The following is a 27,080-nucleotide window of genomic DNA, read 5'->3' as shown; positions in this document are numbered from 1 at the left end:
GGAAGCCAATAAATCTTGAAAAGTGTACACACACACATGCGTGCGCGCGCGCACACACACACACACACACACACACACACACAAACACACACACACACACCTGACTTTCATTTGTAATAATCAGTCTCACCAAATGATGTAGGCTTACACCATTTTCATCCCACTCCTCATGCTCTCTGCCTGTCTCTCTCCCTCTCTCTTTCTCTCTGCTTTTACCCTCGTTTTGTGGGTATGAAATATACATGTTCACAAAAAGCACACTGATGCAGAGAGATGGAATGTGTTGTAAGAGTCATAGTAAACACTTAGCCTGTGATTTAGGCGGAGACAGTTTAATCTCATTTGGCCGAGATCCTGTCTTGTGGTTAGTCTCAGCTTGACGTTGTGCAAGTGTTACATGATCACTTGAACATAGGTTCTTATAGCAAAATTCATATAACAACTTGCCACTCCAAGAACACACACAATTAAAGTAGACATTGACACGATTTGCAATCCAAATCTTTTTGTTTTGTATCTGCTCCCATTTCTTGGTTTACGTTGAAAGTAGTTTACCAAACATTTGTTTGAATTTATCGCCATGTTTTGAGTACAGTGCGACCCAATACGTGGTGTGTGTGTGTGTGTGTACTTTCTCTCTGCTATCTCCTGACAGCCGAACAGAATGCAGCTGTGCAGCTGTGCTACATTCCACAGCTGGTTTCAAAACAGCCTCGTCGCACATGCCGGCCGACTGATGTGGTGCCCCTTTCACGACTCGTCGTTGCACTCATGGTCTGCCAAACGCGGGCGCGCAAGCGACCACTCGCCCCGGAGAGCTCGAGCGAGTGGCAACATTACATAAACTGTGGGGGTTGGCTAAGTTTGGGCCGTGCTGGTCTCGGCCGCGTGATGCCGCCGCAGTTAGCCAGCTAGTCAGCTAACCCTTCTGACTCAACTTCGCCACTGAGCTCTCCAAAACACGGCATGGAGAAAGTATTTCCTAGCGTTGGTGTTCGCTGCCATACACTGGGGCGGTGTTCTGATGCAAACGTAAATGAAGGAAATGACTAAACACACAATAAAGCCATTTGAAACCTTAATCCCCTCTTCAGTGTCAGGCGAACACACTTAAGTCTGTAGGCCCTGCGTTGCTGGCTAACCATGCTGAAAGCTGTTCTGTTTTTAAACCGTAGACTTCTGGAACAGTCTCTGGAACTGTTAGCTGTTAGCTTGGAGTTTGCCAGCTGGAGATCGGAATGGAGCTTTATGGAGCTGGGGGCAATAAGCCAGGAGTTTGGTATGGGGAAGGGTGGGGGGGGGGCTTATAACACATGGGCAGTGATGTGAGGGGGTGTGTGGTGTGGTGTGGTGTGGCAGTGTGAGGAGTGTGTGGGGTGAAATGTGAGCTGTGGCAAGACAGCGACATTTGTTTGGATAGTGAGAGGGGGCACATCCTTCCTTACTGATTGAGTTCTTCCTGGGACTGTGGTGTGCAGACAGTGCAAAGGCAAGGCCTCTCTCTCTCTCTCTCTCTCTCTCTCTCTCCCTCCCTCTTTCTCTCTCTTGCTCTCTCTTTCTTTTTTCTATATCTATTTGTGTGTGTGTGTGGGAATGAGAGAGACAGAGACCAAAGGAGTGTGTGTGTGTAGGAAAGTGAGAGAGAAACTGCGTGTGTAAGTCCTAGTGTGTGCGCTGCTGAGCAGTGAAACAAAACTTGCTTGTGAATGTGAGCCTGTGCAGTGGAAAAACACAGGATGGCTGCCCTGCCTGGGACCCCTCTTCTCTCTTCTCCCAAATCTTTTATTTTCTCTCTCCTCTCTCTTTTTCTCTCTCCCCTCCCCTCTGTTTCTATCATCCTCTCCTCTTCCTCTTCCCTTTCTTCTCTCTTCTTTCTGACCATCCTCTCTCTCTCACTCACTCTCTCTCTCTCTCCTCCCCTCTTCCTCCCCCTTCTCTCTTCAGACCCACGACACAGAATCCCCATCACCGCTGACGATGCCATCACTGGTTGCATAATTCATTGTTCGTTTAGAAGCAGCAGCCACAAGCCCTGTGCTCAGCGAGAGATTGCTTCTTTTCCTTTTTCAACCAATGGCACCCCTCCCCCCCCCCCCACCACCACCACTCTGAGGAGCATTGCTTTAGTCCATTGACTGAAGTGCAAAATCAGGTCAGGTGAAAACTGCAGAAAAACACCCCAACATATTTTCAAAGTCAGCCGAGTTCTATTCATACCGCACACAGAGTACAGTGCATTCATAGCTGATTTGTTTGCTCAGTGCTTGTAGCCAAGTGTTCAGAGGGTCTGAAAGTCCTATTGGTCTTATTTCTGTACTGTTTATAAAGTATCATAGTAAAATGCAATAGTTATTCAATTTAATTATACATTATAGCTATTGTGTGCTACAAGGTAGGAGGTAGGAGGTCAGTGTAAACGTAATGACTATTGAAATGTCAGTTGTTAGCAATTTAAATTAAGGAATTTACAGAAAGTGGAACTAGCACAAAATCATGAATGCAGTCAGGATGATGTCATTGCTCACACAAATATAAATAGTTATGTCCAGTGGAAATATTAATACTGTTTTTAGTCCTAGTTTAAACAATTACTGTCTATTTTCAAGACTAGTTTGAATCATAGGCCATAGATCCACAGTACATACCAATAAAATATTCCTATAACCACCTTTTAAGAGACAAAACATTGTCCTGATGGCCTGTAGTATCATGCACAGCTCTGCTTAACCCATGCATAACTTTGCACTGCACTCTGGTTTTCCCAGTAGAGGAAGGTATATGTAGTTTTCCTTCACCCAACCGTATGTGTGTGTGTGTGTGTGCGTGTGTGTGTGTGTCAGGCCAGGTCTGTGCTTTCAGGGAATACAGTGAACAGAGGGGCTTAGTGGTCCTAGCGCTAACCTGTTGACCCACTTCCCCTTCCTCCCCAGTGGCTCCTCGCTGCTGCTGTCTGTGGTGGTGACTAAACACTCCCATTTTGTCCAATGCCATTATCAGCAGCCGTGTGCCGACACAAATGTTTAAAACATGTGTGGTGTGTCTCTAGAGGTTTACGGTCACTCTTTTTGTTTCTCTCCTTCTCTCTTCTCTGTTTCTCTCCCTCTCTCTCATTCATTCATTAAAGCCCTATGTAAGTATGTCACATGCTAGGCTAATCACCCACAGTCATCATCTTATGCACAGAGTTTGAACCAGAAAAAAAAAGCTAATAAAAAAAAATCTAAAAGTGATTTTTTTTCAGCAGGCTTGTGAACAGGAGACTGTTCACTGGGTTCTGTGCTGTTTGCTGGGCTCATGCTAAGTGATTTCAGTGGTGGGGTTAAACGATGGGTGGAAGATGAAGAGAGAGTGCAAAAGGGCTGCCTTCCAGGCTCAGTGTGTGGCGTCGCAGTCAATTGTGTGACTGGTCTGGCAGTAAGGCCAAAGCAGTGAGTCAGTTTCTGGAGAGCTGTGCTAGGCGCTGTTGGTGTGTTTTTGCTGCTTAACAAATGAAACACTCAAGCTTTTGTGTATAGTTTAACCTTGTGTGTGTGTGATTGGAGGCATTGCACACAGGTGTATTGCTGTTCCTGTGTTTGTGTGTGTGTGTGTGTGTGTGCATGACCCTTTCAGTATGTTCAGTCCATACTCAGGCGGTGCCTGAGGTTGTGAAAAAGACCCCCTTCATGGCCCCACGGAGGTGGAATGCGCTAAAATAACCCATAAGCTGCCGTTTATTTGGAGAACACAAACAAATAAACACAGCGTCTCAGTGCTCACCTGAAAGAGACGCAGACTTCTTGCCTGCTTTAGAAAAAAGAAGGGGGGGGGGACCTACCGCAACCCAGGCCCTAACCCCACCCCCCCCCACCCCTTTTTTGGGAGCCTCTAAAATGACCTGTGTGTTAGAATGTTCCACAACATTCCGGTTGGGAGGAGCCCAGCTGAGGAGAGGGGGACGCCGGCCTAGGAGCCGAGCTGGGACATGCGGAACGCCGGCCTAGTTTTCCAACAGACACCTGACTGTGGGCCTGCGCTGGAAAAGACTCTCCCCCTTAACCCCAAATTAGTCCCTAATTGCTACTCCATTCCTCGACCCCACCCCCCTTTTGCTGATGTGTGGCTTTGCGACAGGCGAATGGAACCAGCCAGGCATCTTCCGAGCCTGTGCTGTGATTGGTCTCCTCCTGTTCCTCTTGGATTTCCCATAAAACACCGTTCCTCGCTCGTGTCTAGATGCTCGGTGTTTATCGGCATATTTTTGGCATCATTTGCTCGTTACATTCTCCGTCACCATTCCCCGCTCCTGCTCTGTTTAGCCTGCAATTGTCCTGTCTCCCTTCAGAGTTTGTCGAAATTCTCAAAGTATACTCAAAAGTTGTTTTTTTCCTCTCCATCGAATACAAAAGTTCAGTGGCCTCCATGAGTCTGAGTGGGCCAGCTGCAGCTGCAGAGCCAGACAGGACACACTTGAGCCGGGCAGCACTCCCGCTCCTCTCCTCTCTCCACTCTTTGAGGAGGACTGAGGCATTTTCCAAGCAAGGCCTAAGTAGTGTTTATATGGAACAAGTCACATGGAGGAGCTGAGAGGGAAAATATTTTTGTTAAAGTCGGACTTGGGGGTTGGGGGCGGGGTGGGGTCTGGTGGGGGTGGAATCCGGGTTGGAGTTGAAGAAATGACTTGGATGAAACCATTGAAATCACAGGTCTGTGTAAGCAGGGCTTTTATTTGAGTTGCTGATGAAGGGCTGGCGGCATTGGGAAGAGATCTGGCCCTGATCTGGCATGAATTTACTGGATCTGCACCACGTTGGGAAGAAAACCTGTCCAACGTCAGCTAGTTAGATCAGCTTTCTCTCTCTTCTTCTTTCTCTTTCTCTCTCCCTTTCTCCCTTTCTACCTTTCTTTTTTCTTTCTTTCTTTCCTTCTTTCTTTCTTTCTTTCTCATTCTCTCACATTTCATCCAAAAAGCTCATGGAGATCTGCTGCATTGACTTCCCTGGTGATGGTTCAAGTCTGGAATAGTGCAGAAATGACACATCAGCACATCAGTTGCTCATAATGTGGAGTAGCAAAAATGAAAGTTGTCTTTGATGACAAAGGACTGTTATGAAATTGGACTGGTTCATCATTGCCACCACCAGAACCGCTTTGAGGTTTGGAAAGAATCTAAACCAGACAGTCAGGATGCCTCTGCAATGATCTCCAGCCGGAGCTAAGTCAGGTTTTCCTGTGTAACCCCCCCCCTCCTCCCCTCCCCGCTCCACCCAACCCCCTCCACTCTTCATCCTGTGAAGCAGCGATTCTGGTTGTGTTCCGCCGTGTTTGTACTACCCCCAAGCAGTCCGTGGCTTAGCTCAGACGACAGGACCTCACTGTTTAGGTTTGGTGGGGGAAAAAAAGGGGGATGTGGTGAATTTGAGGGGGTGGGGTTGGGGAGGCGGGTGGGCAGTGAAGGTGGTGCGGTTTGGAGCACTGCCTTCTTCGACCAAATAAAGAAGCAAGTGAAATAGGGGTTATATGTGCCCAACCCCCACCCCTTGTTTTCCTTTTTTCCCAGTTTAACAGAACAAGATGTCCTTTGATGCTACTCAGACTAGTTGCATCACTGCCATTGGTCTGGGAACGGTGACCTGATCCAGCTGACCGTCTGGATGACAGGAGGGGGGGGGGGGGGTGGCACAGTTAGGCTTTTAGTCTCCGAGGTAGTGGGGCCAATCAAAGTAGCCAGGTGGACTTGCAGACTGGTCCATAAACAAACAAACAGAGTGACTGATTGGTATCATGTCCCTTGCTTGAATAAATATGCCCACAGGAAGTCACACAAAGACTCTCTCTCTCTCCCACACACACACACACACACACACACACACAGAGCCAGACTCATGAACTGCGGTGGCAGTGGCAGCACAAAACGTATACAGTGCAAAGATAAGTGGAGAGACAGAACAGTCCCACTGGCGAGAGAGTGCTTGGGCAGACAACTCTCCTATCTTCCATAGAGACCTACGGAGACCTTTCTCTCCCTGCCTCTGACACGCACCTCCAAGTTGATGAAGGAGGCCTTCACGGGCCGGAGATGGACAGCCTATCTGTCCACTGTGTCATTATGGCTGTGCTGTGAAGGCCAATGCTCTCTGAGGCCAATTAGAGAACAGATTTAGGAGGAGGAGCAGGGTCAGAAGGGAACAGGAGCTCCCAGCTTTCCTCCAAAAAGTGAGGGAAAGGAAACTGACTGACAGAAATGAGTGATGTTTTACTAATGGTGCCCTCGAGGAGCTTTTTTTTTTTAAACTTTTTTTTTTACATTTTTCAACCTGTCCATTTGTTTGTTTGTGTTCAGTTTTAAATGTGCAATCTGGCAATGACGTTGTCAAGGTGTGTGTGTGTGTACAATGTGTGTGTGAAGGTGTGTGTGTGTGTGTGCTTTTTAATTATTCCACTCTAGATTTAAATGATTGTTTCTGTAGAATGATTCAGAGACATTGTCTTCTCTCCTGTGTTTCAGCCCCGAAGACGTGCAGCCCAAAGCAGTTTGTGTGTAAGGATCAGGTGACCTGCATCTCCAAGGGCTGGAGGTGCGATGGCGAGAAGGACTGTCCCGATGGCTCGGATGAGGCCTCCGACGTCTGTAAGTTAAGCCTCGTCTTCATACCGACTTTTCTGCACATGCACGGCACATCTGTGCACATCTGCTCTTGTTGTTCATCTCTCCAATGACTCCAGTTGCGAAATTAGCTTTCTCTGTTTAGGTTTCCTAAAATAACATTAATGGAGAAACCAGCTGCCCGGACGTGATAGCAGTGGGTTTTTTTTCTTTTTCAGAAGATTTTCCCCCCCTTATTCTGTCCTTCTGGCCTATTATACGTAAAGAATGAACGCCCAACTTTACCCAGTGCAGGACTTTCTGCGCTTTGGTCCATTTGCCATGTATAGCCATAATTCTCTAAAAGATTTGCTTCCCAGAGAAACTACAATTTTCAAGTGGCCACCTGAAGTAAAGGGATAGAGGATTATAAATTCTTTCAGAAACATTGTTTTGTGCCCTGTTGGTCTGTTATTGTGACCAACACAGTCTATATATGAGGAAGTAGCGATTAAAGGTCTAAAGTCTACCCACTAAGTCTAATAACTCAGTGACCTGCCTATTTAGCCTGGTTTCACCAGACTCCCTCATTACGTTTCACTTCGTGAAAAGAGTCTGGCTCCTCTCCATTGGAAAATGTGCCCAACCCTTGTATCGTAATGGACATAGACTTTGCGTTAACTTTGAAATCATTGGTCCAGCCTAACTAATCACATTGATCAGGGATTCCTAACGTTACTTCCTACTTCGCATAGCCTTTGCAAACCGCAAAGTAAGATGCAGTCAGAAAACAATGTACTTACATTTGTTGTATAAATGTCCATATTTACGACTGAAATGTGTTTGTTTTCAGGCGATTACCATTTACTACAGCCACCTTTGATGACAAATAAGTCATCCCCTCACTGATTGGTCCACCCTTTTTTGGGGGGGTTGTTGGAAACGCTAGTACAGACTAGTATCTCAGTGAGATGAAAATTAGTGGAGATACTACGTGGGCGAAGCCAGGCTACTGCCTATCAGCCACTGTGGCTGTTTGTATACTCTTTGCAATCAAAAGCAAGGCAGCATTGATGAACTTCATTAGGAAGAACGGAGTGATCTAGAAATATACGTCTGTATGTTTGACTCTATTGAGTTGTTGATAATGCCTCTGTATATGCTGACATTTGAACATTTATTACTTGTTACTCCATCTGTAGCACCCACAAGTCCCTTTGTCCAGTAACTACCGGTAATGCACAAATATGTGACTTCTCTGCATTGATCAGGATTGTTTTATGGAACTGCCTTTGAAGTTTAATTGCAAACAAGCCTTTACAAAATTCATCAAGAATGTTCAGACTCTATGTCGTGTGCATGGTGCACATATCCAGCACATTCCCAGGTGTTGTCCTTGTTTTATTTATGTGATTGCTCAGACAGTTTGATGCACCATTGGTCCACCCTGACCATTGTATAGTCTGTTCCCCCTTGTTGTTTTGTCTCGACTATACTGCTGTTTGTCAGCTGGAGAACCATTTTTCCTGAAGGTAAAGCAGTTGGTTCAAGGCTTCCGGCTCCCCCCTGGATTCGGTAGGGATCGCTGTGCACTTAATTGCCTAGTATGCATGCAGTGTAATTGCTGTTATTGTACCTCATTTGGCAGTCGGCATCCCTTCCTTTAAACATCCTGCGTCCTCGTAATCAAGTCTTTTAGCTCGGCACATGGTTTCAGCTCCTGCCTTCCACTCGTCCGCAGGACACAGGGGAAGTGACAGGAGGAGAAAACGAAAGTGTCTTCTACTGAAATGAAGTTACGTTTTTGTCTTATTGTGGAACAGAATAAGGAATAAAACCTCATACTGTATACAGATCTTGTCCTTTGTGTTGCACTTATTACAAACCACATGTCTCAACAGTGTGTTATTTAGTACAGTTTAAAATGTCTCAATATATAAACTGTACTCTTCTTGAAGAAAGATACCATATACAGTATAACACTATACTATAGTGTTTTGGTTATAAATCTCAGACTGTTGTAACTTGTGGGTTGATTTCAGTCCTGTGCTGTTTTGATGGATGACTGTAAGTCAGACCAATAAAATGTAATTAGTCATCTGAATCTACAGTATTATGTAAACAATGCTGCCTATGCTGTATGCATGCAGTAACTACCATTAGATACAGTCTCTCTTTTGACAGATTCTGTTCCCTGATTCCTCACTCAAACCTACACTCAAGAACAAGGAGAACCCATATGTTTTACTGTATCTGTTCCTTGATTTGCATCTCCTGTAGGACTCTTTCTCGTCCCCTTGTTTTTTTTCTGTCTGAAGGCTTGTTTCCTACACAATGCCCCCTTTTTACACGGCATCCCTGGCCTAGAAAAAAAATAAAAGCTGATTACCAGAAGTGCAAGTGTTGCTTAGAGATAAACAAGAAAAACAGTGTTGTTAGGGGGTGGACACAGAGAGCATTCCTGAGGCTAAACTGAGTGGATGGACTGTTAAGTGCTGCTAATCGCTACATTATCAAAGTGTCCCCCCTTCAACCCACAGCCCTCCACACACACACACACACACTCACACACACACTCACACACACACTCACACACACACACACACACACACACACACACACACACACACACACATACCATATAGAATGAAATTGCTGTGCAGTTTGGATACTGAAATTTTGCTTCAACTGCTTGAAAATGTCCGGAGCTTCGCTATGTTAGCAGTGTATTGCGAACTGAGGTTTATGCAATGCAAAGTAAAGCAGGTTTTGCCTCCCCATAATCAGGCTACAGTTTTTGCAGTATTACAACAGTATTACAGTATTATCGAAGTTTATAACTGTTGTCCTAGAACCATCAACATGTGTGCACAACAGACACACACACACACACACACACACACACTCCTTATTTTGTTCTCTTTTTTAGAGTTCCAGCAGCAGAATCTAAAGCATAGGTGTGAGGAATTGCACTCGCCACACATTTCCTGCAAAGATCCTGCTATAAAGACACCTTGAATGAGTCACACACACATAAACACACATTCTCACACGCGACGCCACCACACACACACACACACACACACACACACACACACACACCCCTGGTGGAGATGGATGTTTAATTAGATTCCTCTTGCTGCATTAAGATGGAGTGCAGAGGAAACAGTGCCTAACTTCATCAGGCCAACAGCGAGCGAATCAGCTTCTTGCGCCCACCATTCACACCCAATTTACCAATTCCCAAAGTTAGTCTTTCTCCTCCATGGCAAATCCCCTTCTCTCTTTATTTAACCTTGAGACAGCAAGGGTGGAGAGGAAGGAGAGGGGGAGTCACTTCAGACAGGGAGAATGGAGGAGGACGGATGGGATTGAGTGGATGAGCGAGGGAGGGAGGGAGGGAGAAGAGGAGGAGGAGAGGGGAGATGGAGTCTGTAGCACACTGTCAGTCTGGAAGTCATTAAGCACTTGCCCAGAGGAATGGAGAAACCTGCTGTTGTGTCCATGACCTGTTTTTCACAAACGGAGGGCTACACAGGCCCAGAGATCTGCAACCCCCCCCCCCCTCTCTCTCTGTCTCCCTCCCTCTCTCTCTCTCCCTCTCTCTCTTTGTCCACAACCTCTCTCTTTCTTCTTCTTTCTGCCCCCCCCTCTCTTTGTTTCTCTCTGTTGTGGCGATAGCACTGACAAAATACAAGAGGACGAACAAAGAGGGACCACGAGGGAACTGTTGGAACTGTACAGAAGCGACAGTATGGCAGCTGTCCGCCCGCCCTGCCCTGTTGCACACTGCACTTGATTGGCTGCACAGATTGTACTAATCCAGGCTGGATCGGAGGCATATCAAGCATTCCAGCAGAGCTCAGAACTCCACAGCTATGAATCTCACTCGGCCTATTTTGTGCTCTGTGAGCAGCTGGGTGAAAAAAAAAAAAAACTCACCGTGAAAAACGCCACTCAAGGTGTGCTAACATCAGCACCCTTGCCACTCCAAATTAGGGTCTGTTGCCGACCCCCGCCTCATTAAGAGAAGAACAGAGAGAGAGAGAGCAAGAGAGAGATGTAATCTTTCTGAGGGAGGGAATCTGGTGCCCACTGGGGGCAGTTCTCTGTGTGTGTGTGTGTGTGTGTGTGTCTGATTTGTGACTCTCTGTGTGTGTGTGTGTGTGTGTGTGTGTTTGTCCCGTGAGTCGCAGCGGGACAAGTGAAAATGCCCTCTGTTTGTAGGAGTGGGTCCCCTGATGCAGATGCGCCAATGCACTGAATGGGCCGAGCATGAAAGGGCTTTATTTATTTACGCCGGGAGGGGTTCTGACTGTGCCTTTTGTCGGGAGCGGTGGCCATTACCAGTTCAAGTCAGAGTCTGTGCCCACTGCAGCTGCCCTAAGCCCTTCCTATGAGGTCCACCCCCCACAAAGACCGGGTTTGTCCCGGTGCTACTGGGCCGAATAAGACCGGATTGAAAGCACGCTAGCTGAAGGTCTGAACTGACGCCCTGCTATTTGCATTTGCTCTGACTAAAAGTTTTCAGAAAATAAGAATATGTGTTATGCAAGGCCTGCCGCTGAAAGCCCAGCGGAAGCTTTGTATTACCTGGCAGCTCTTTATTTGAGATTTCTGTGAATAGAATGGCTGGGTGCCCATGCTGTGGAGACCCTTTCCCAACAACTCCTCAGCTGGGCAGCGATCAGTGCCGCTGTGAAAAAGAACGCCCAGTGAACTTTAGTCTCTCAGACAGGGAGTGGCTGCAATCATTTATTGTCTTGTTCTGTAATTATTGTTTATTTGCCCCTGTCCAGAATTAAACTAATTACAGTAGTCTATCCTGTTGACAATGGTGAATGTAAACTGTCTAGAAAATACCTTTATTTTCTTTTATTTATGTGTAATGAGTTTTTCCATATGCTGTTTATGACATCTAATATTGTGGTTACAGTATATAGTACTGCTAAGTTTGTGAACAGGTGTTTTGTTTAACAGAATTTAGTGTCTCTTTTCTGGTGCCTATGGCTGGTTGCTGATGTACACAAACACAGACGTGACATTGAGTTCACATACCCGTATGCACACTCTCACGGACGCTCACAAGGAGTTCCCACGGACTCTACAAGATATCAGTCAGGCTGTCAAAGAGGCAGTGCCTGCTGTCGAGATAAAAGCCCTCACTTCCTCAGACTACCTGGCTCCTGTGTGAGTGTGTGGGGCTGGGGAGGGTCTTTCCCTTGTGGCTCGATCTCTCTCTCATTTACACACACACACTGTACACACACACTGTACACACACACACACACACACACACACACACACTGTACACACACACACACACACTAATTTTTCCACATGGCCTCACCTGGAGTCTCCCACGTTGTCACTGAGCTCAGTGTCTTAACACAGGAAGCAGAGGAGACTTCATGAAACTGAGCCAGGTTGATCAGGGGCAAAACAGCCCATTTAAAGCTCTGCCTAGCCTGTCATTACCTTTGTGGGATTATGTGTGTGTGTGTGTGTGTGTCTGTATGTCACCTTTTGGAGGCCTCTTCTCACATACGCTCTCACACATATATTTTCAGACTTTCTTTCTCATTCATGTATTCTTTCTCTCCCTCCCTCTTTCCCTCCCTCCCTCCATCCCTCTTACTCTTTCACACACACACACACACACACACACACACACCTTTACTGAGACATAAAGGCTTGGGCGACTTAAGACTGAGAGGCCATGACCAGTGGAACGTATTCATTAGATATGACAGGGGGCCGGGGGGTGGTGGTGGTGGTGGTGGTGGGGGTCAGCGGGGGAAGGTGGGGCGGATGGAGTCACAGGCTGGCACTGGGCCCCTGGGTGCTGGGCAGCACACAGCCAGAGGGAAGCGTGTCGGGGGTTTCAAATCCACCCTGCATTATGTAATCTCTAAGGGGGCCTTCAGTGGGGACGGGGCAAGAGGGTAGTCGAGCCGGTAACAGAGGGGGTGGGCTGGGGGCTGGGGCTGTCTTAAGGGGACAGAGGGTTATGTGAGGATCCTAGACACCCTCAGGCTGTGGTGACTGCTTGATTTTTGTCGAGCAGAGAAGCAATGTTGGTGATTGAAAAAGAATGTGTTTTTGCATGCGTTCAGTTTTTTCCCCCTTTTTTTTGCAGTGATAGAAATGACGGATTATTGGGACACACACACACACACTCACACACAGACATCCACCACAAGCTACCCTTTTCATCTGTGTGTGAGGTGGCAAGGCAAACAAATGTGTCTGTGTCCGTGTGGTGGGGAAGCCATAATTTTACAGATTGATGGTGGTGTTCTCCCGGTACAAAGTGAAGACCACCTCAGCTCTGAGCTTCTGCTTTTACACCCCTCCCCCCCCCCTCGTCTTTCTCTCTCCCACTCTCTCACCATCTCCATCCCTCTATCCTCGCTCCACTTTCCTTCACAAGGCATCATTTGCATATCTCAGTTTTATACTGTAAGTGTTAATTAGCACTCTCCTTTGAACAGATTGGGATGCCTGTTCAGAGGTTTTTGTGAATGTATGATTATTATGGGTTTTTTTTTTTGTCCTCTTCCCTTCCAAGTTTCTTAGTTTTGCATAATTTTATATAAAAGAATGCCAAGGCTTTTATTATGCTCCGAAGGTTGCCCGTGAAGTCACACAAAGGAATACTAACGATGGGAATGGCCAGTGCCCGGTCAGTCCCGGACACCAAAATGGCACAGGCTGTGCTCTTGCGAAATGTAGGGTGCAGACACCATGACACTTGGGTATTGTGCCTTTTCTTTACAATTCAAAGAACATGCATTGAACTCGGTTGGTAATGACTCTGAGATTTGTTCCACAGTGAGGAACAGCTATTATTTAGTTTTGTGTTATTTTATGGAGTAGCGTTAATTTCTTTCCATCGTGTCATTAGTTTGAATGACTCATTTTTGGTTCAGTGGAAATATTTGTGCCAAATGACAAGCCATTACAGGCATTCAGTGGATTAGTTATTGATGCAGCCGGTGCTGGTGAGCTAGCCAACACACAAGAAAGGTTTATGTGTGTGTGTGTGTGTGTGTGTGTCCGTGTCCGTGTCCGTGTCCGTGTGTGTGTGTCTGTGTGTGTAAGAGAGAGATTGAGAAAGAAAGAGGGAAAAGGATTCAAGATATTTATTTGTTGTATACATAGTTATGATAATACTAAAATGAAATATTTTTATAAATATAATAATATATAAAAAAAGCCTAGTCAACTCCATGCCTACAAAATGAGAGGGAGAAAGACTGTTGAAGGAGGATGTTTGCATAGAAAGTAAGGACCTCCAAATTTGCTCCATCGCCTCTTCTGTGTGTTTGTTGTGTTTATGTGCTTTGTGTTTTGACTCGGCGATAATGAGAGGATAGTCCAAACATACTCCGTGTGCCTTCAACACTCAATGAATATGAGAAGATGGGTTACAACCACTTCAAGTGCTACACAAATGTCCCGTGCGTGTGTGTGTGTGTGTGCGTGCGTGCTTGCGTGTACACATGCATGGGTGTGTGAGTATATAGTGTTTAGAGAGACAACACACCCTTGTTCTAGTTACACTATGAAATGGATGGGAGGTAATACTAGTGCCACATTGCCAGTGGAATGGTGTGTGTGTGTGTGTGTGTGTGTACACGTGTGTGTGTGTGTGTGTGTGTGTGTATCCTGGCCCTTTCCTTAAGTAGCACATATTTCTCCTCACCGTCAGAGCTGGAGAATTGTAGCTCCATTGCTTTCCATGAGACATGTAGTGTAGTTAGTGTTACATAGTGGGCATGTTGTTATGTCTACTTAGATCAGAGTAGATTTCATCTCTAAGTTTTGTTAAGACTTGGAAATGTTAGAGGTAATGCACAGTTTGAACACTCACACTTCTTGTCAACACACCCATGTGCACACATATCGCACACATATTTGCACATTTACGTAGATCTTGAAATGGTTGCAATCCCTCGTATCCTCTTTGAGTGTCTCTGTGTGTGTGTGTGTGTGTGTGTGTGTGTGTGTGTGTGTGTGTGGTGCCATTTCATACCCGGGAAAAAGATGTCTGTGTACTCCAGCTGAGGCGCCTTAGGTGGGATTTGAGAGGTGGATTTCAGTGCCCCCCTGCTGTGCCCGTCTCTGCCAGCTGCCTAAATACCACCCTGGCATGCCCGGGGGGGGGTGAAGGAAGTCAGTGTCACATCCCAGACAGCAGCACATGCTGGGATGTACTTGGGCATTGACGTGGAACAGATCCATGCCAGATTAGGCCCAGATGTGGGCCAGACCCCCATCAAATCCATGGGCCGGACCTGGGCCATATCCATGCTAGCTCCAGGCTAAAGCATGGCCAAGGATTAAGTCCAGGGACAGCCTCTCACAGCCGCCTGTGTCTGGAACTGTATGCCTTGGCTAAGACGGCAATGAGGTGGGTCTTTGCTGCTGCTGCTGCTGAAATGCTACGGTACATACACATACACATACACACACACACACACTGGGAAGAGTCAGGCTAACAGACACAAGCAGAGCTTGGTGTGCTGTGGACGAGACGGACCTTGAAAACGTGGCCATGGAAAATTACCTTTTTAATGTGTTGGTGTTCAGTGTGTTTTTGTATCTGGTTGTGCCGGTATAGCAGTGCATGAGTAATGTCTGAGTGAGGGCTCACAGGCCATGGCGTGCCGTGCCTGAGTGGTGCGGTGGACGTTAGGCAGGTGAAATTGTTTTCCTCTGAATAGAAGCGACTCGCCAATCCCACAGAAACCTCTTGGAATGTCTTGGATAGTTATTAGCTTGTTAAACTGATTCAGTCATGCTGGGGTTGAGTCTGGTATAATGGAGGTATTAAGAAAACGAATGACAAAAAAGCAATTATCCACAGAAAAAATCTAATTTTTACATCAGTGGTGTGGTACGTTTGTCTGGAGAGGCGGTAAGATGCCAAGCAGTAAGGAAAGCAAATAAGTAACATCTCCGTCTGGAATGTGTTTGTGTAGTGAGCGGTTGAGATGTGGCCTTGAGAGTAATAGCCCCAATCAGCCTTAGAGGACATGTTGCCCCTTAATGTCTTCAGCCTTAATGCTAACGGCGATGACACAAGTGCTGCTTCTCATTGTTTCCCGGTTTTGAGTGTCTTGTTTGGACTTTGTGCATGGTTGTGTAACAGCTTGCATGAGAACCATGGCTGGAAAAGTTAATAGAGCATCGGCGAGGGGCAGGGGTTATAGATGGCGATACGAAGCAGATGCCGGGCTTCGTGCTCGGCCTGTGACCCTCACAGGGTGAGGTCTCTGCTTTGCTTGGGAAGTAGGCCTACGGCAGACCCCTGCCACACACATTGCAGATGTTCGACCCGCATGACTTTTTTTTTTTTTTAGCCTATGAGGGTAGCCGGAATGGGAGTCTATGCTGGCTAACAGCATCCGTTGTCAGTCAGGTGACATTTTGGCTCTGTATCGCAAATCTAATGTAGCTCAGAAAGTAGCAACCGAGCCCCTTTTCCTTCCCCCTCCCATGTGCTTTTTTTAAGACTCTTTTTTTTTTTTGTGCTTATCGTGTCTGTGCACATTACTGCAGTACCGTGCCCACTTTAGTGCGAGTTCTGTTGGAGCCGATTTCAGTTAGTAGGCTTTTGGCAGAGCTGTGGTGCAGGTTTACAACAAGAATGAGAGGGGGAGGAAGAGGAGGATTGGCTGGGCCTTGGTGCAGCACAGCGCTACGCTACGCTAATCTAAAAACATGTCGACTTAGCCCGTGGGCGTCTTAGCACTGAGTCCACTGACAGCAGACAGCCGTTTGCCTTCAGAAAAAAAAGGAAGGCATTAGAGAGCATTCATTTGAGGTGTCAGCTCCTGGAACATTTCTTTTCTTTCTGTCATTTATGTACTTTTAAAAAAGCTCTTCCAAATTACCCTGGTCAGGGTAGGTAGCAACACGGGGAGACCCGTATTTCATGAAACCACTTTAAGTGCCAGTAGATTGTTATCCCAGGCGTGTTTTGATTGTGCAGTCATCATGGCTCAGATGAGGCACCCAGGAGTCACCTGGGAAAGGTATTGTTCTGAGGTTCTGACAGATCCCTCGCAGCCACAATGCTTTGTCTCAACCACGCATCTAGTAATGCAAATGAAAAAAATCAAAAATGTGTCAGGGCTACTCATCCTTTGAAGTTGGCAGTTCCACAAGGCCATAGCCAACAGTTGGTAATGTTTTCAGTTGAGAGCTGCAGCAGAAGTTATTGTTATCAGCATCATTTTCCGCTACCATAGCTCTTTATTGATTCCTCGTGTCATAATCTGTTATCTTTTGTATGAAAAATTGGAATGCCATCCTGAGTGGCAGTTGCCATTACTAAAAGAGCTTGACCTTTGACCTGGAGTCATGTGTTCTGTGAGTGACATTATCCATTATTAGCGATTAGTCATTCCCATTGTTCGTAAACTGTTGGAGCGAAGGTTCTTATTAGACATTTTCCAGTGTTTAACCTGTCTGTTCGATCTCTGGCTTACAGGACGAATCATTGAAATAAATGCGCACTTCTGAAATCCCACAGGAAATCAGAAGCACCTGTTTGTAGCAGCAGCAACAGAAAGATACCACATCAATGAACTGTCTCTTTTTCTCTCTCCTTTATGCTCTCTCGCTCTTTCTTAGTCTCTCTCCCTCTCTCTTTTTCCCTCAATCCCTCACTCTTTCTTTCCTACTCTCCCTCTGAGTGAATGGCATGCAGCTTCGTCATAAGTGCCCTGTGTCACGTTCGCCATGTGACGTGTCTTACAGCCAGGAGCTCCATGCGCCAGCAGGTCCGCAGGCCGATCGCCGTGCCCCCAAACAAAGGCTCCTCTTCGGGACTTATCCTCTCCTTGCAGCCCTTATATCGCATGTGATCACATATTACATCAAGCGGCTTAAGGACTCAAAGCACACCGGTGCTAACCCGACCACAGGCCATTCCAAAGGCTATTTGGAGGCTTTCATACAGGCAGTGCGAACTCGTGCCGAAGTACGTCAGTCTGTGCAATGATGGAACATGTTGGCCCCAGTTTTTGTAAACAGTCATGTCTTATGTGCTCCAGTTTGGGCGATGGAAATGTGACACGTGTTTGAACAGCTTAATGTCTTGTAGTGTTCTGTTTCTTTTATATATTTGACATGAAATACGTAAGGCACCACACAACCAATAAGCTGGACAAGACAAAAGAATGCTAATATTCTTAATGTCTCTATCCCTATAATAACCAACCAAGGAAGCATGAACTTGTTCCTTCCCCTGTTATTTACTACTAGGAAATGCTGAACTCTTCTACAGTAATACCGATATACTGGACATGTATCTAGTAAAAAGTTTCATATATGTTGATCACAGTAATACCTGAACTGTGATCAACAACAACCTGATTATATTTGAACCATCCTATTCTCTAGGACATGCTCCATACTGCAATGGTACACTGGCCCTCTGCAGTTTGTGTAGACTTCAAGCTCAGTTCAAACTGCCCCCCAGAGGAAAAGCAGAGTGTCATTTCCAGATCTGGGTCGCAGGGCCTGCTTCGTGTGCATGGAGGCGCTCTGGGCTGAATGAGCAGGTTTCTGGCGCCGGACACCCCTCCGTTGAGTTTTAAAAGGCCCTGTCTGATTCACATTATCAGTGCGTTTTTCACTGAAGCTAGGCCAAGCCAGTGCAAGAATAGAGCTCAATGGAGAGCGCACTCCTTCCTGTGCATGGGGTGATTCCCCCCTCCCCTCCCCTCCTCTCTCTCACTCTCGTTCTCTCTTTCTCTTTCTCTCACTCTCTTTCTCTCTGGCTTTTTCCGTCTGCCTATGCCAGTGCTGCTTTCCTGAACTTTATTTGAAGGTTGCTCTCTTTCTCTCTGTGACACTTTTTATATATTTTATATATTTGCATCCTGTACCTGTTTCTTCTCCATTATTCTTTCTCTCTTTCTTTCTCCCTTCCTCCCTCCCCTCTCTTTCACCCTCACTTCTTTATGACTTTAAAAAAAAAAAAAAATGGGTCAGCAGATGTTAGAAAAGCAACCAGAGCACAATGGAGGGAGAGAAGAGAGAAGAGAGAGAGACAGAGAGAGGTGCGGCCAACACTAACAGTTTGGACTTCTGCGTAGGCTGCTGGGAGATATGGACCTTCCAGACACTGACTTTTTTTCATGCACTTTTTCATCCGATGAGTCACATTCAGATCCCAGCAGTGACACGTAAGAAACACGAGAGTCGAGAGTCAGAGAGCACTTCAGCGCTCAGGACATGGCGTGTTCTCAGCTGTTCTCTCACGCTAACATAAAAACACATTTTGTATTATTTATAGCACTAACACTCTACACATTCAGGTAAAGCTTTTCCTTTTTCCTTTTCCGGCCCATTTATTTGAAATGTGCACTGATTTATTTTCCTTTTTTCTCACTGGACTGTCTACATTTCCCCAGCCTGTTTTGTTACATAACCATACAGAGAAAACATCTTACAATAAGCCCAGTACAAAGTGTATCCCCCATTTGCTTGTTTAATATTGACTTGGAGATAAAAAAGACTAATTAACTGTTGGCTAGCTCTGCCATTAAGACTAGCTAGTGTCCTCAGTTCCCATGGCCTCCCTTAATTTCACTGATTTTCTATGCAGGAGCATCTTTCCTGAACAGGAAAATAACAGGATGTTATTTTTCTTTTCAATTAAAATTTATTTTTTGCCCACCATTGCGTAATTCCCCAATCAGAGCGACAGACTTGCAAATATACCAAGTCTGGGATGACTCAAAGCAGCAACACCGGATGCTATGTTACCCACAGTGTTGTTCCAGTTTGAGGGAGAGAGAAGTCAAGGCCCATGGAAACAAGCTGCACACCTTGCAAGTAAACAGTGATTTCATGACAAGAGTGTGACCAAACCAACATTAGAGCTTAACAGCATATTGTTAACAATACCCTAAATTACAGTGGTGTCATAATTTAAGTATCGGTGTGGTGAAGATGATCATAAACAGTCTCAGACAGCTGCTGGTAGGCCAGAGGTGACATTCACATTACAGGAAGTGTAACCACTAAAACAATTTGGCAATAGAAGAAGTGATTTGGGTGAGAGGGTTGAGTGATGTCAAGAGATATTATTGCACAGTTGGGGAGGGTGCCATTGCTGCTGCTGCTGCTGCATCATTTAGATTTATTTAGGCTCCCTGGCAGTCATTCCACAAACCAATTTCTTTTGATCCTATAAGCCCTCTGCTGTAGCCTATCTTAGAAGGAGGTTAGGGTTGGGTAGAGGTGGTGTTAGTGGACGGCTGGGGGTCGTTTCCCTTTCTACAATGTTTCTGGACATCACTATTTATTGTGTCTGCATAAGTTAGTAGCCTACGTTATATTTAGCTTTCATTTAGCCTGAAATGCTCCCTTATTTTCTATAATTAGCTTGCGTAACCTCAGGTATTCTCTGAATTATAGATTTTGAAAAGTTGATGTGGCTAAAGGGGTGAGATGAGCCATTGTTACTGCTCAGAATGTCATATTGCACAATATAAATGCTGTTGTGTTCCTTCTGTGGAAATGTAGCAGCAGCTCTTTTGTTGTTGATTTGATTAAGCATTACATTTATCATTTCTGAGATGCCTTCAAATCCTGATCACAGTTGAAAGCTTTACATCTGCATTAGCCCACACTCCTTCACATCTTCTTTATGCTAGAAGAACAAGGTTTGCTGTGAAAATGAAAAGATCTGAAGCCCTTAATGGTGCAATGGTGGTCACAGAACATGGCAGATTTGGCGTTCTGCACCAGCAGGTTTCAGGCATTATCCTGCAGACTTCTGCTGATGCTTCTTCTTGTGCTGATTTAGTTGAAGGCAAACATCTTGGCCAGTCGTGGGTGACGTTACTGGTTCGGCACATGCAGATACTCATTCTCTCTCTTACTCTCTCTCTCTTCCTCTCTCTCCCTCTCTGTGTATAATCAGGGCTCTGGAGTCTCTGGGCGTGGCAAATCTGACCAGCGGCTAATCGCCTGATTGCTGCTGGGGCTGTGGACTTTCATTGGGACTTGTTAGGGCCATGCTAATCACACTAGCAATGTTAATGCTTCACAGGACTTCTGTGTGTGTGTGTGTGTGTGTGTGTGTGTGTGTGTGTGTGTGTGTGTGTGTGTGTGTGTGTGTGTGTGTGTGTGTGTGTGTGTGTTGCTGACACAGTCCTTCACTTCCCCCTTCCCTATGTTGTCCTGAAGACGTTGGTTGCTATGGTTTCCCCCTATAGTAGCAATGACTTTTCACTAGGGGGTGTTTGATTCTCAGCTCCACCAATGCATTTGGGGCAACAGTCATAGCAGAAATTACCCCAGTATTTTGGAGTGAATTTAGCACCAATTAGCATTAAGAATAGTCATATTCCCTTAAGTATTTTGTAACATGTTAGATGTACTGAGTAATTTAAATTCATGTATTGGAACTAATTAAAATGAAAGAATTACTATGCATAATGCATATAAAGTACATTATGCTCTCTTCAGTGTATTATAATATGAGTTTTCATTAGATATATCAGGTATGATATTTGAAGATGTTTACCTTTGTCTCCTGCAGGTCCCCACATCCGGGTGTCCAAGTGTCCCCCCAATGAGTACCAGTGCCAAGGGACGGAGGTGTGCATTCACATGAGCAAACTGTGTAATGGCGTCCCAGACTGCACTGATGGAGGAGACGAGGGACCACACTGCAGAGGTACACACACACACACACACACACACACACACACACACACACACACACACACACACACACACACACACACACATACACACACACACACACATTCTCCACACAGCAGCGTCACTGTAGCTCTTCTGCATCACAGCTGAGAAAGAAGAGGAGTGTCAGGAAGAGGGAGAGAGAGAAGACTAGGCCCTCTATGTGTGAGATTTGGTAGGAGGTGTGTGTGTGTGTGTGTGTGTGTGTGAGTGACGTTGTGTTTGTGTGAGTGTCTTCTGAGGGAGAGAAAGAGAGAGAGGGAGAAAGAAAGAAAGACAGAGAAATAGAGAGGGAAAGTTTAACAGCCTTTGATGCAGCCATCAGAAACCACATCTCAGACACACCCCTCACACCCTACTTGTTTGTGAGCCCTGAGACTGGTGATTCATAGTGTGTGTATGTGTGTGTATATGAGTGTTTTGACACGCGTGCGTGTGTGCCTGTGTGTGTGTTTAAACTTCACATCTGTTTATTGGAAGAAGGTGGTGTCTCTGAGGTGAGGAACCTGAGTCACTCTCATGGACACACACACACAAGTACAAACACACATTCACACACACACACACAGACACACACACACACACACACACACACACACACACACACACACACACACACACACACACAGACACACACACACACACACTGTCTCTGATCTCTGACTAAGGCCTAAGCTCTCATTACTCCCCTCTCTTTTAGTCTATTTAATGAGTGTGTGACATTTCAGACTCATATATTTACCCTGTCTCACACAAGCACAAACATACACACTTCCTCACACATACTCAACATGTTTTCTCACACACATATCAAACTCACCAGCAATTATAAGCTCTTACTCAATCTCTCTTTCTGCCTCTCACAAACATTCACACAAACACATACACGCACACACACGCACACACACATATACAACTACACACATCTGAACCCATAATAGGTGCAGCTCGGGTGAAAATATTTTTTTTTGTGTATATTCTTAACATCAAAGAGGGATTATCCAAACAATGGATTAATTAATGCTTACATGCACATGGATGCTTTAAGGTACAGAAGTCAGAACAAAGGAATTAGGCATAACATAAGTCCTGTTGAGATTTTTCTATGGCATCATATATAGTAGCACTATAAACTGTTAGAAGCTTCCAATGACACATTTACTGTATGTATGTAAAACACCACACATTTTTGTATGTTGACATACTGACTACCCGGCCATTATTTGCTGCCATGTCTGGTATCCCCAGCTTGTGCATGAAGTAATCAACCATCTGACCAAACGCCATGTTGTAGGGTTTTACTCTCTCTCCCTCTCTCTCTCTCTCTCTCTCTCTCTTCCTCTCTCACACACACTCTGTTCCTCACTGTTCCTCTTGCTCTCTGTCTGTGCCAAGCGCCTCCCCCATCTTTTTAATTAGTCACATCGCTCCATCATCCCTCTTCATTGTCTTCTGTTGTTTCTCACAGCGGACAGAGAGAGGCAATTACTCCATCACTCACCCTGCCACCACATATGTTCAGCACCTTATCAGGCCTTAATTGGAGTTTTAAGGCTGTGTGTGTGTGTGTGTGTGGCCCTTTAGGGATAGTATAAACAGCAGAGTCCCCCACAGCTTTCTACATTCATTACCATCTAACCTTCTTACTCTCCTGTGATTTTCAAAGGGGAAATATGTGTGTGTGTGTTTGTGTGCGTGCGCATGCCTGCACGTGTTTAATGCACACTGGCTTGCATTCATGCAGGCTCACATGTGTGCTCTCTCCCATCTGTTCTTGCGACCGGCTGCATGGGATTAACTCCAGATTCCCTTATTAGCTCAAGTTTGTGTGTTTATGAGCCAGATATGTATTTGCATTGGTTATTTATGGCTGCATGATGCATCCCCATAGTTTATTAGCTCCCAATGTCTAAGCAATCACATGTGCACACAGTAGTGTGTGTGAGAGAGTCAGGGAAGACAAATAAACGTGTAGTAATTGGTATTGTGTGTATGTATGTGTGTGTGTGTGTGTGTGTGTGTGTGTGTGAGAGAGAAAGAGAGTGTTTATTATGTGTGTTTGTTTATTTGTGTGTGTGTGTTTGTAATTAAGGTTTTCGAGTAAAAACACGGAAGGCTCATCATGTCCTGTATTATTTGCGTAGCCACGACCCACGTGTATTGGTGTTCCTCCTGAGGCACGTGTTTGTCGTCCCGACAAATGTGATGCTGACCAAAACAGGGGGGATGGTGTTTGTTTCCGTGGTGATGGGGCGAGAGGAGGGTGGATTGGGAATACGGAAATTAGGAATTACACAAGCGGTTCCAGTGATGCAAGCATTTTGGAACTCGGGGATGACATGTTCGGCCAACTGTTTGTACGGAACGACTTGGGCTGTTACAGAGTACAATGTGAACTCTGATTAAGGAGACTCCGTACACACACACACACACACACACACACACACACACACACACACACACACACACACACACACACACACAAAACCTCACAAACACAACCCAGGTTTTACTAAAAGTGTGTGTACGCATCTACCACTGATACATTTATGGACAAACACAGAGGCGGCCTTGCCAATAAACACATACATCATAACAAAAGCAAAAGCGTACCTTCAGTGTGACGGAATCTGTTTTTGTAGCTGTTTGTGTGGCGCACTGCGTCTGTTTACATTGCTGGCATGAAAAGATTGTCTGGATAGCATGCATAATATTTTTAATGAATGTTCATGGGGGTGTGTGAAAAGATGGATCAGAAGAGGAGAGGGGGAGAGAGACAGAAAGAGGTGCAGAGAGACAGAGAGAGATTCAGTGGCACAGAATGATGGAGAGACTGATAGAGGGAGGTAGAGAGAGAGATGGAGAGACCGATAAAGAGAGGGAGAGTTGGGGAGAGAGAGAGAGAGAGATTTGTAGGTTGGCCGTCACTAGAGCGCGACGGTTAGTGTCTCGGGTCTCCCACACAAAGGCTGGCTTTTACTTCCCAACACAGACAACAGCACAAAACAACCAAACAACGGTTACACTGATTGCCAGCCCAATGTCCTCATAGTCCTTCTGTTACGTGTGTGTGCGTGTGTGTGTGTGGGTGTGCGTGTGTGTGCGTGTGTGGGTGGGTGTGCGTGTGCGTGTGCGTGTGCGTGTGCGTGTGCGTGTGCGTGTGTGTGTGTGTGGTGTGTGTGTGTGTGTGTGTGTGTGTGTGTGTGTGTGTGTGTGTTTTAGTAGCAGGTTCACAGGTCACTGCCTCTGTATTCTGGCCTCATTAGGCAGCAGTAAGGCATGTCTCCCCTACCGTGCAAACACATACACTCACTAACACACTCACACACACACACACACACACACACACACACACACACACACACACAAACACACACAGAGAAAGATAGAGAGAGAGATCCTCCATCCATTCACTTGATCCTGTTTATTTCTTGGGTCACAGCAGGGCAGCAAAGCACCATTGGCAAAGGAGGGCATGAAACGGGAGGGCAGAAGAGGGAGATGGGATGAGCGTGCATAATGGACCGGATTGCATCCATGTCATGATGGGGAAGTTAATATTGAGTCCAGCTGTCTGGAGTGAGAGAAGAGATAAGATAAGATGAGAGAGGATATACATTATTTTCACACAACAATGTTGGTGGTAATTGTTATTACAGAAAGAGGGAGCTCAATCCAATATAGGAGAAAAGAAAGAACAACTAAACCAAAATAAATAAATAAATACATAGTTCAGATCCGTTTCATAGAGTCCAGGAGTCTGATTGCTGAAGGTAAGAAGCGTCTGTAGTGTCTTCCAGTGGTAAGAAGTTGGAACAAGCTTGTGGTTTGGATGAGAGGGGTCTCTTATTTTGGTGTAGCCTAAAGCCAGGAGATGTGACTGCAGCATTTGGGATGCTCTCATCCAGCCAGGTCTCTGTCATGCAGATGGCAGAGCAGTCCATGTACTGTTAGTTGCTTTAAAACAGAAGTAAAAGCTTGTCCATTTAACTCCGGAGTTATATTTAATGAGTGTGTGACATTTCAGACTCATAAATTTACCCTGTCTCACACAAGCACAAACATACACACTTTCTCACACATACTCAACATGTTTTCTCACACACATATCAAACTCACCAGCAATTATAAGCTCTTACTCAATCTCTCTTTCTGTCTCTCACAAACATTCACACATACACACACACACACACACACACACACACACACACAAATATGTACAACTACACACATCTGAACCCATAGTAGGTGCAGCTCGGGTGAAAATATATATATATTTTTTTTAGTGTATATTCCTAACATCAAAGAGGGATTATCCAAACAATGGATTGATTAATGCTTACATACACATGGATGCTTTAAGGTACACCACAAAGTCACAACAAAGGAATTAGGCATAGTCGGACATTGGACAGCAGGGGAAGACGGTGACTCTCTTAGTCAGCCAGTCACTCGTGGCCCATAATTCTATTTTCACTCTCTTGGCCTTCAGGACTAATGCAGCACACGTCTGCATTCTCCTGTGCATTGCTGCTTAGTCCAGGGCTTTGTGTAAGGCTGTAGTTCCTTAGGATTAGCCTGTAGCTGCCTGAGAGTGCAGAAGTTGGTGTTTTTTGAGGAACATTACTGATGTCCAGCCGGTTTAACTTCATCAGAGAGCCAGAATTATTCATGCAAAAGCAGAAGCGGCCTCTTCGGTGTGGTCTCAAAATAAAATAAACTGGGTTGTTTTGACCTAAAAACAGTGCTCGAATTACGTGGGAGCTAGAGGGAGCCGAGCTCCCTTAATGGTACCGATCCACTAGCACGACACGTCATACGCATGGGGTCGCGCTGCCTCCCCTCGTTCAGTCGTGTGTGGGCGTTTCGTTTAAAATGTCAGTTACCAGCTCATATTCAAGAGCTTAATAGTAAAATTACACTGAAAATAGCCTAGGCCTCAAAGAACTAATATATGACTTATCTGGTTAAAAAGGGTCATAGCTTAGTCTAGAGTGCAATTGTTTAGGTTTGAATATTGTTTGATGATTGTTTGATTATTGAGTAGTTTGTAGTAGCTACTGTATATTTAAGCACTACCCTAGTTCAACTTCAAGCACTGATCAAATGCTACAGGAGAGAAAGGGCGGAGAGAAAAGGCAGTGTGTAATTTCTCAATCTGCTTTTATAATTCCAATTCACTTCACTCATGAGTAACCCCTTACAAAAATAACTATAAAAATCTTTTAGTGTTTTGTATAGTATATTATTATTACAAGCATGATCACATCATATACTTTCCCAGATATGGGTAGCCTATACTGTCTTGAAAACTATATAGCCTTGTATAACAGATGGCCCTTACAATGACCTTACTGTGGTAGTAAAATTAGGCCTACACTGAAAATAGCCTAGGCCTTAAAGGGTACCTACTGTACAATGAATTTAAGGTGTGATGAAATTTTACCTACAACCCTGGGGGCTAACCACTTTAATGATTGTGTGAATTGATCTGTAGCTATCCTCTGCCTATGGCTCCAGATAGCCTATCTGAGACGGTGGTCTGGTTCAAATGAGTTACATTGTGAAATTGAGAATGGCACTCCGACTAAATTTCTTTGTATTGAGAAATTGAAATGAAATATGGACTATTGCAATCAATAATATGTTGAAATTAATTAAAAGGAATCAATTTTTTATGAAAAATCTCTGTCAGTTGTGTGCGTGTGTCAAGTTATAGCCTATAGGGCTACCGTGCGCATACTGTGCAAAAGCGGCACTCGCACCTAGGCTATTTAATTGT

At 45.3% G+C, this 27,080-nt stretch overlaps 1 protein-coding gene across 1 annotated transcript in view; it reads left to right on the top strand.

Moving 5' to 3' along the window:
- lrp1aa (low density lipoprotein receptor-related protein 1Aa) overlaps window positions 1-27,080 on the top strand; it is a 157,017-nt gene that overhangs the window by 14,727 nt on the left and 115,210 nt on the right. Inside the window, exons 2-3 of the mRNA XM_076267757.1 lie at window positions 6,488-6,610; window positions 21,135-21,272. Of these exons, the coding sequence (XP_076123872.1) occupies window positions 6,488-6,610; window positions 21,135-21,272 (261 nt within the window). The remainder of the gene's footprint in view (window positions 1-6,487; window positions 6,611-21,134; window positions 21,273-27,080) is intronic.

Source organism: Alosa pseudoharengus, unplaced genomic scaffold (genome assembly GCF_046254945.1).
Source record: "Alosa pseudoharengus isolate Yale_2024_CS ecotype anadromous, Long Island Sound unplaced genomic scaffold, YU_APseudo_1.1 YU_APseudo_1.1_scf_5, whole genome shotgun sequence".
Taxonomy (NCBI): domain Eukaryota; kingdom Metazoa; phylum Chordata; class Actinopteri; order Clupeiformes; family Clupeidae; genus Alosa; species Alosa pseudoharengus.
The sequence above is the reverse complement of the archived record's forward strand: the minus strand, read 5'-3'. Positions and strand labels throughout refer to the sequence as shown.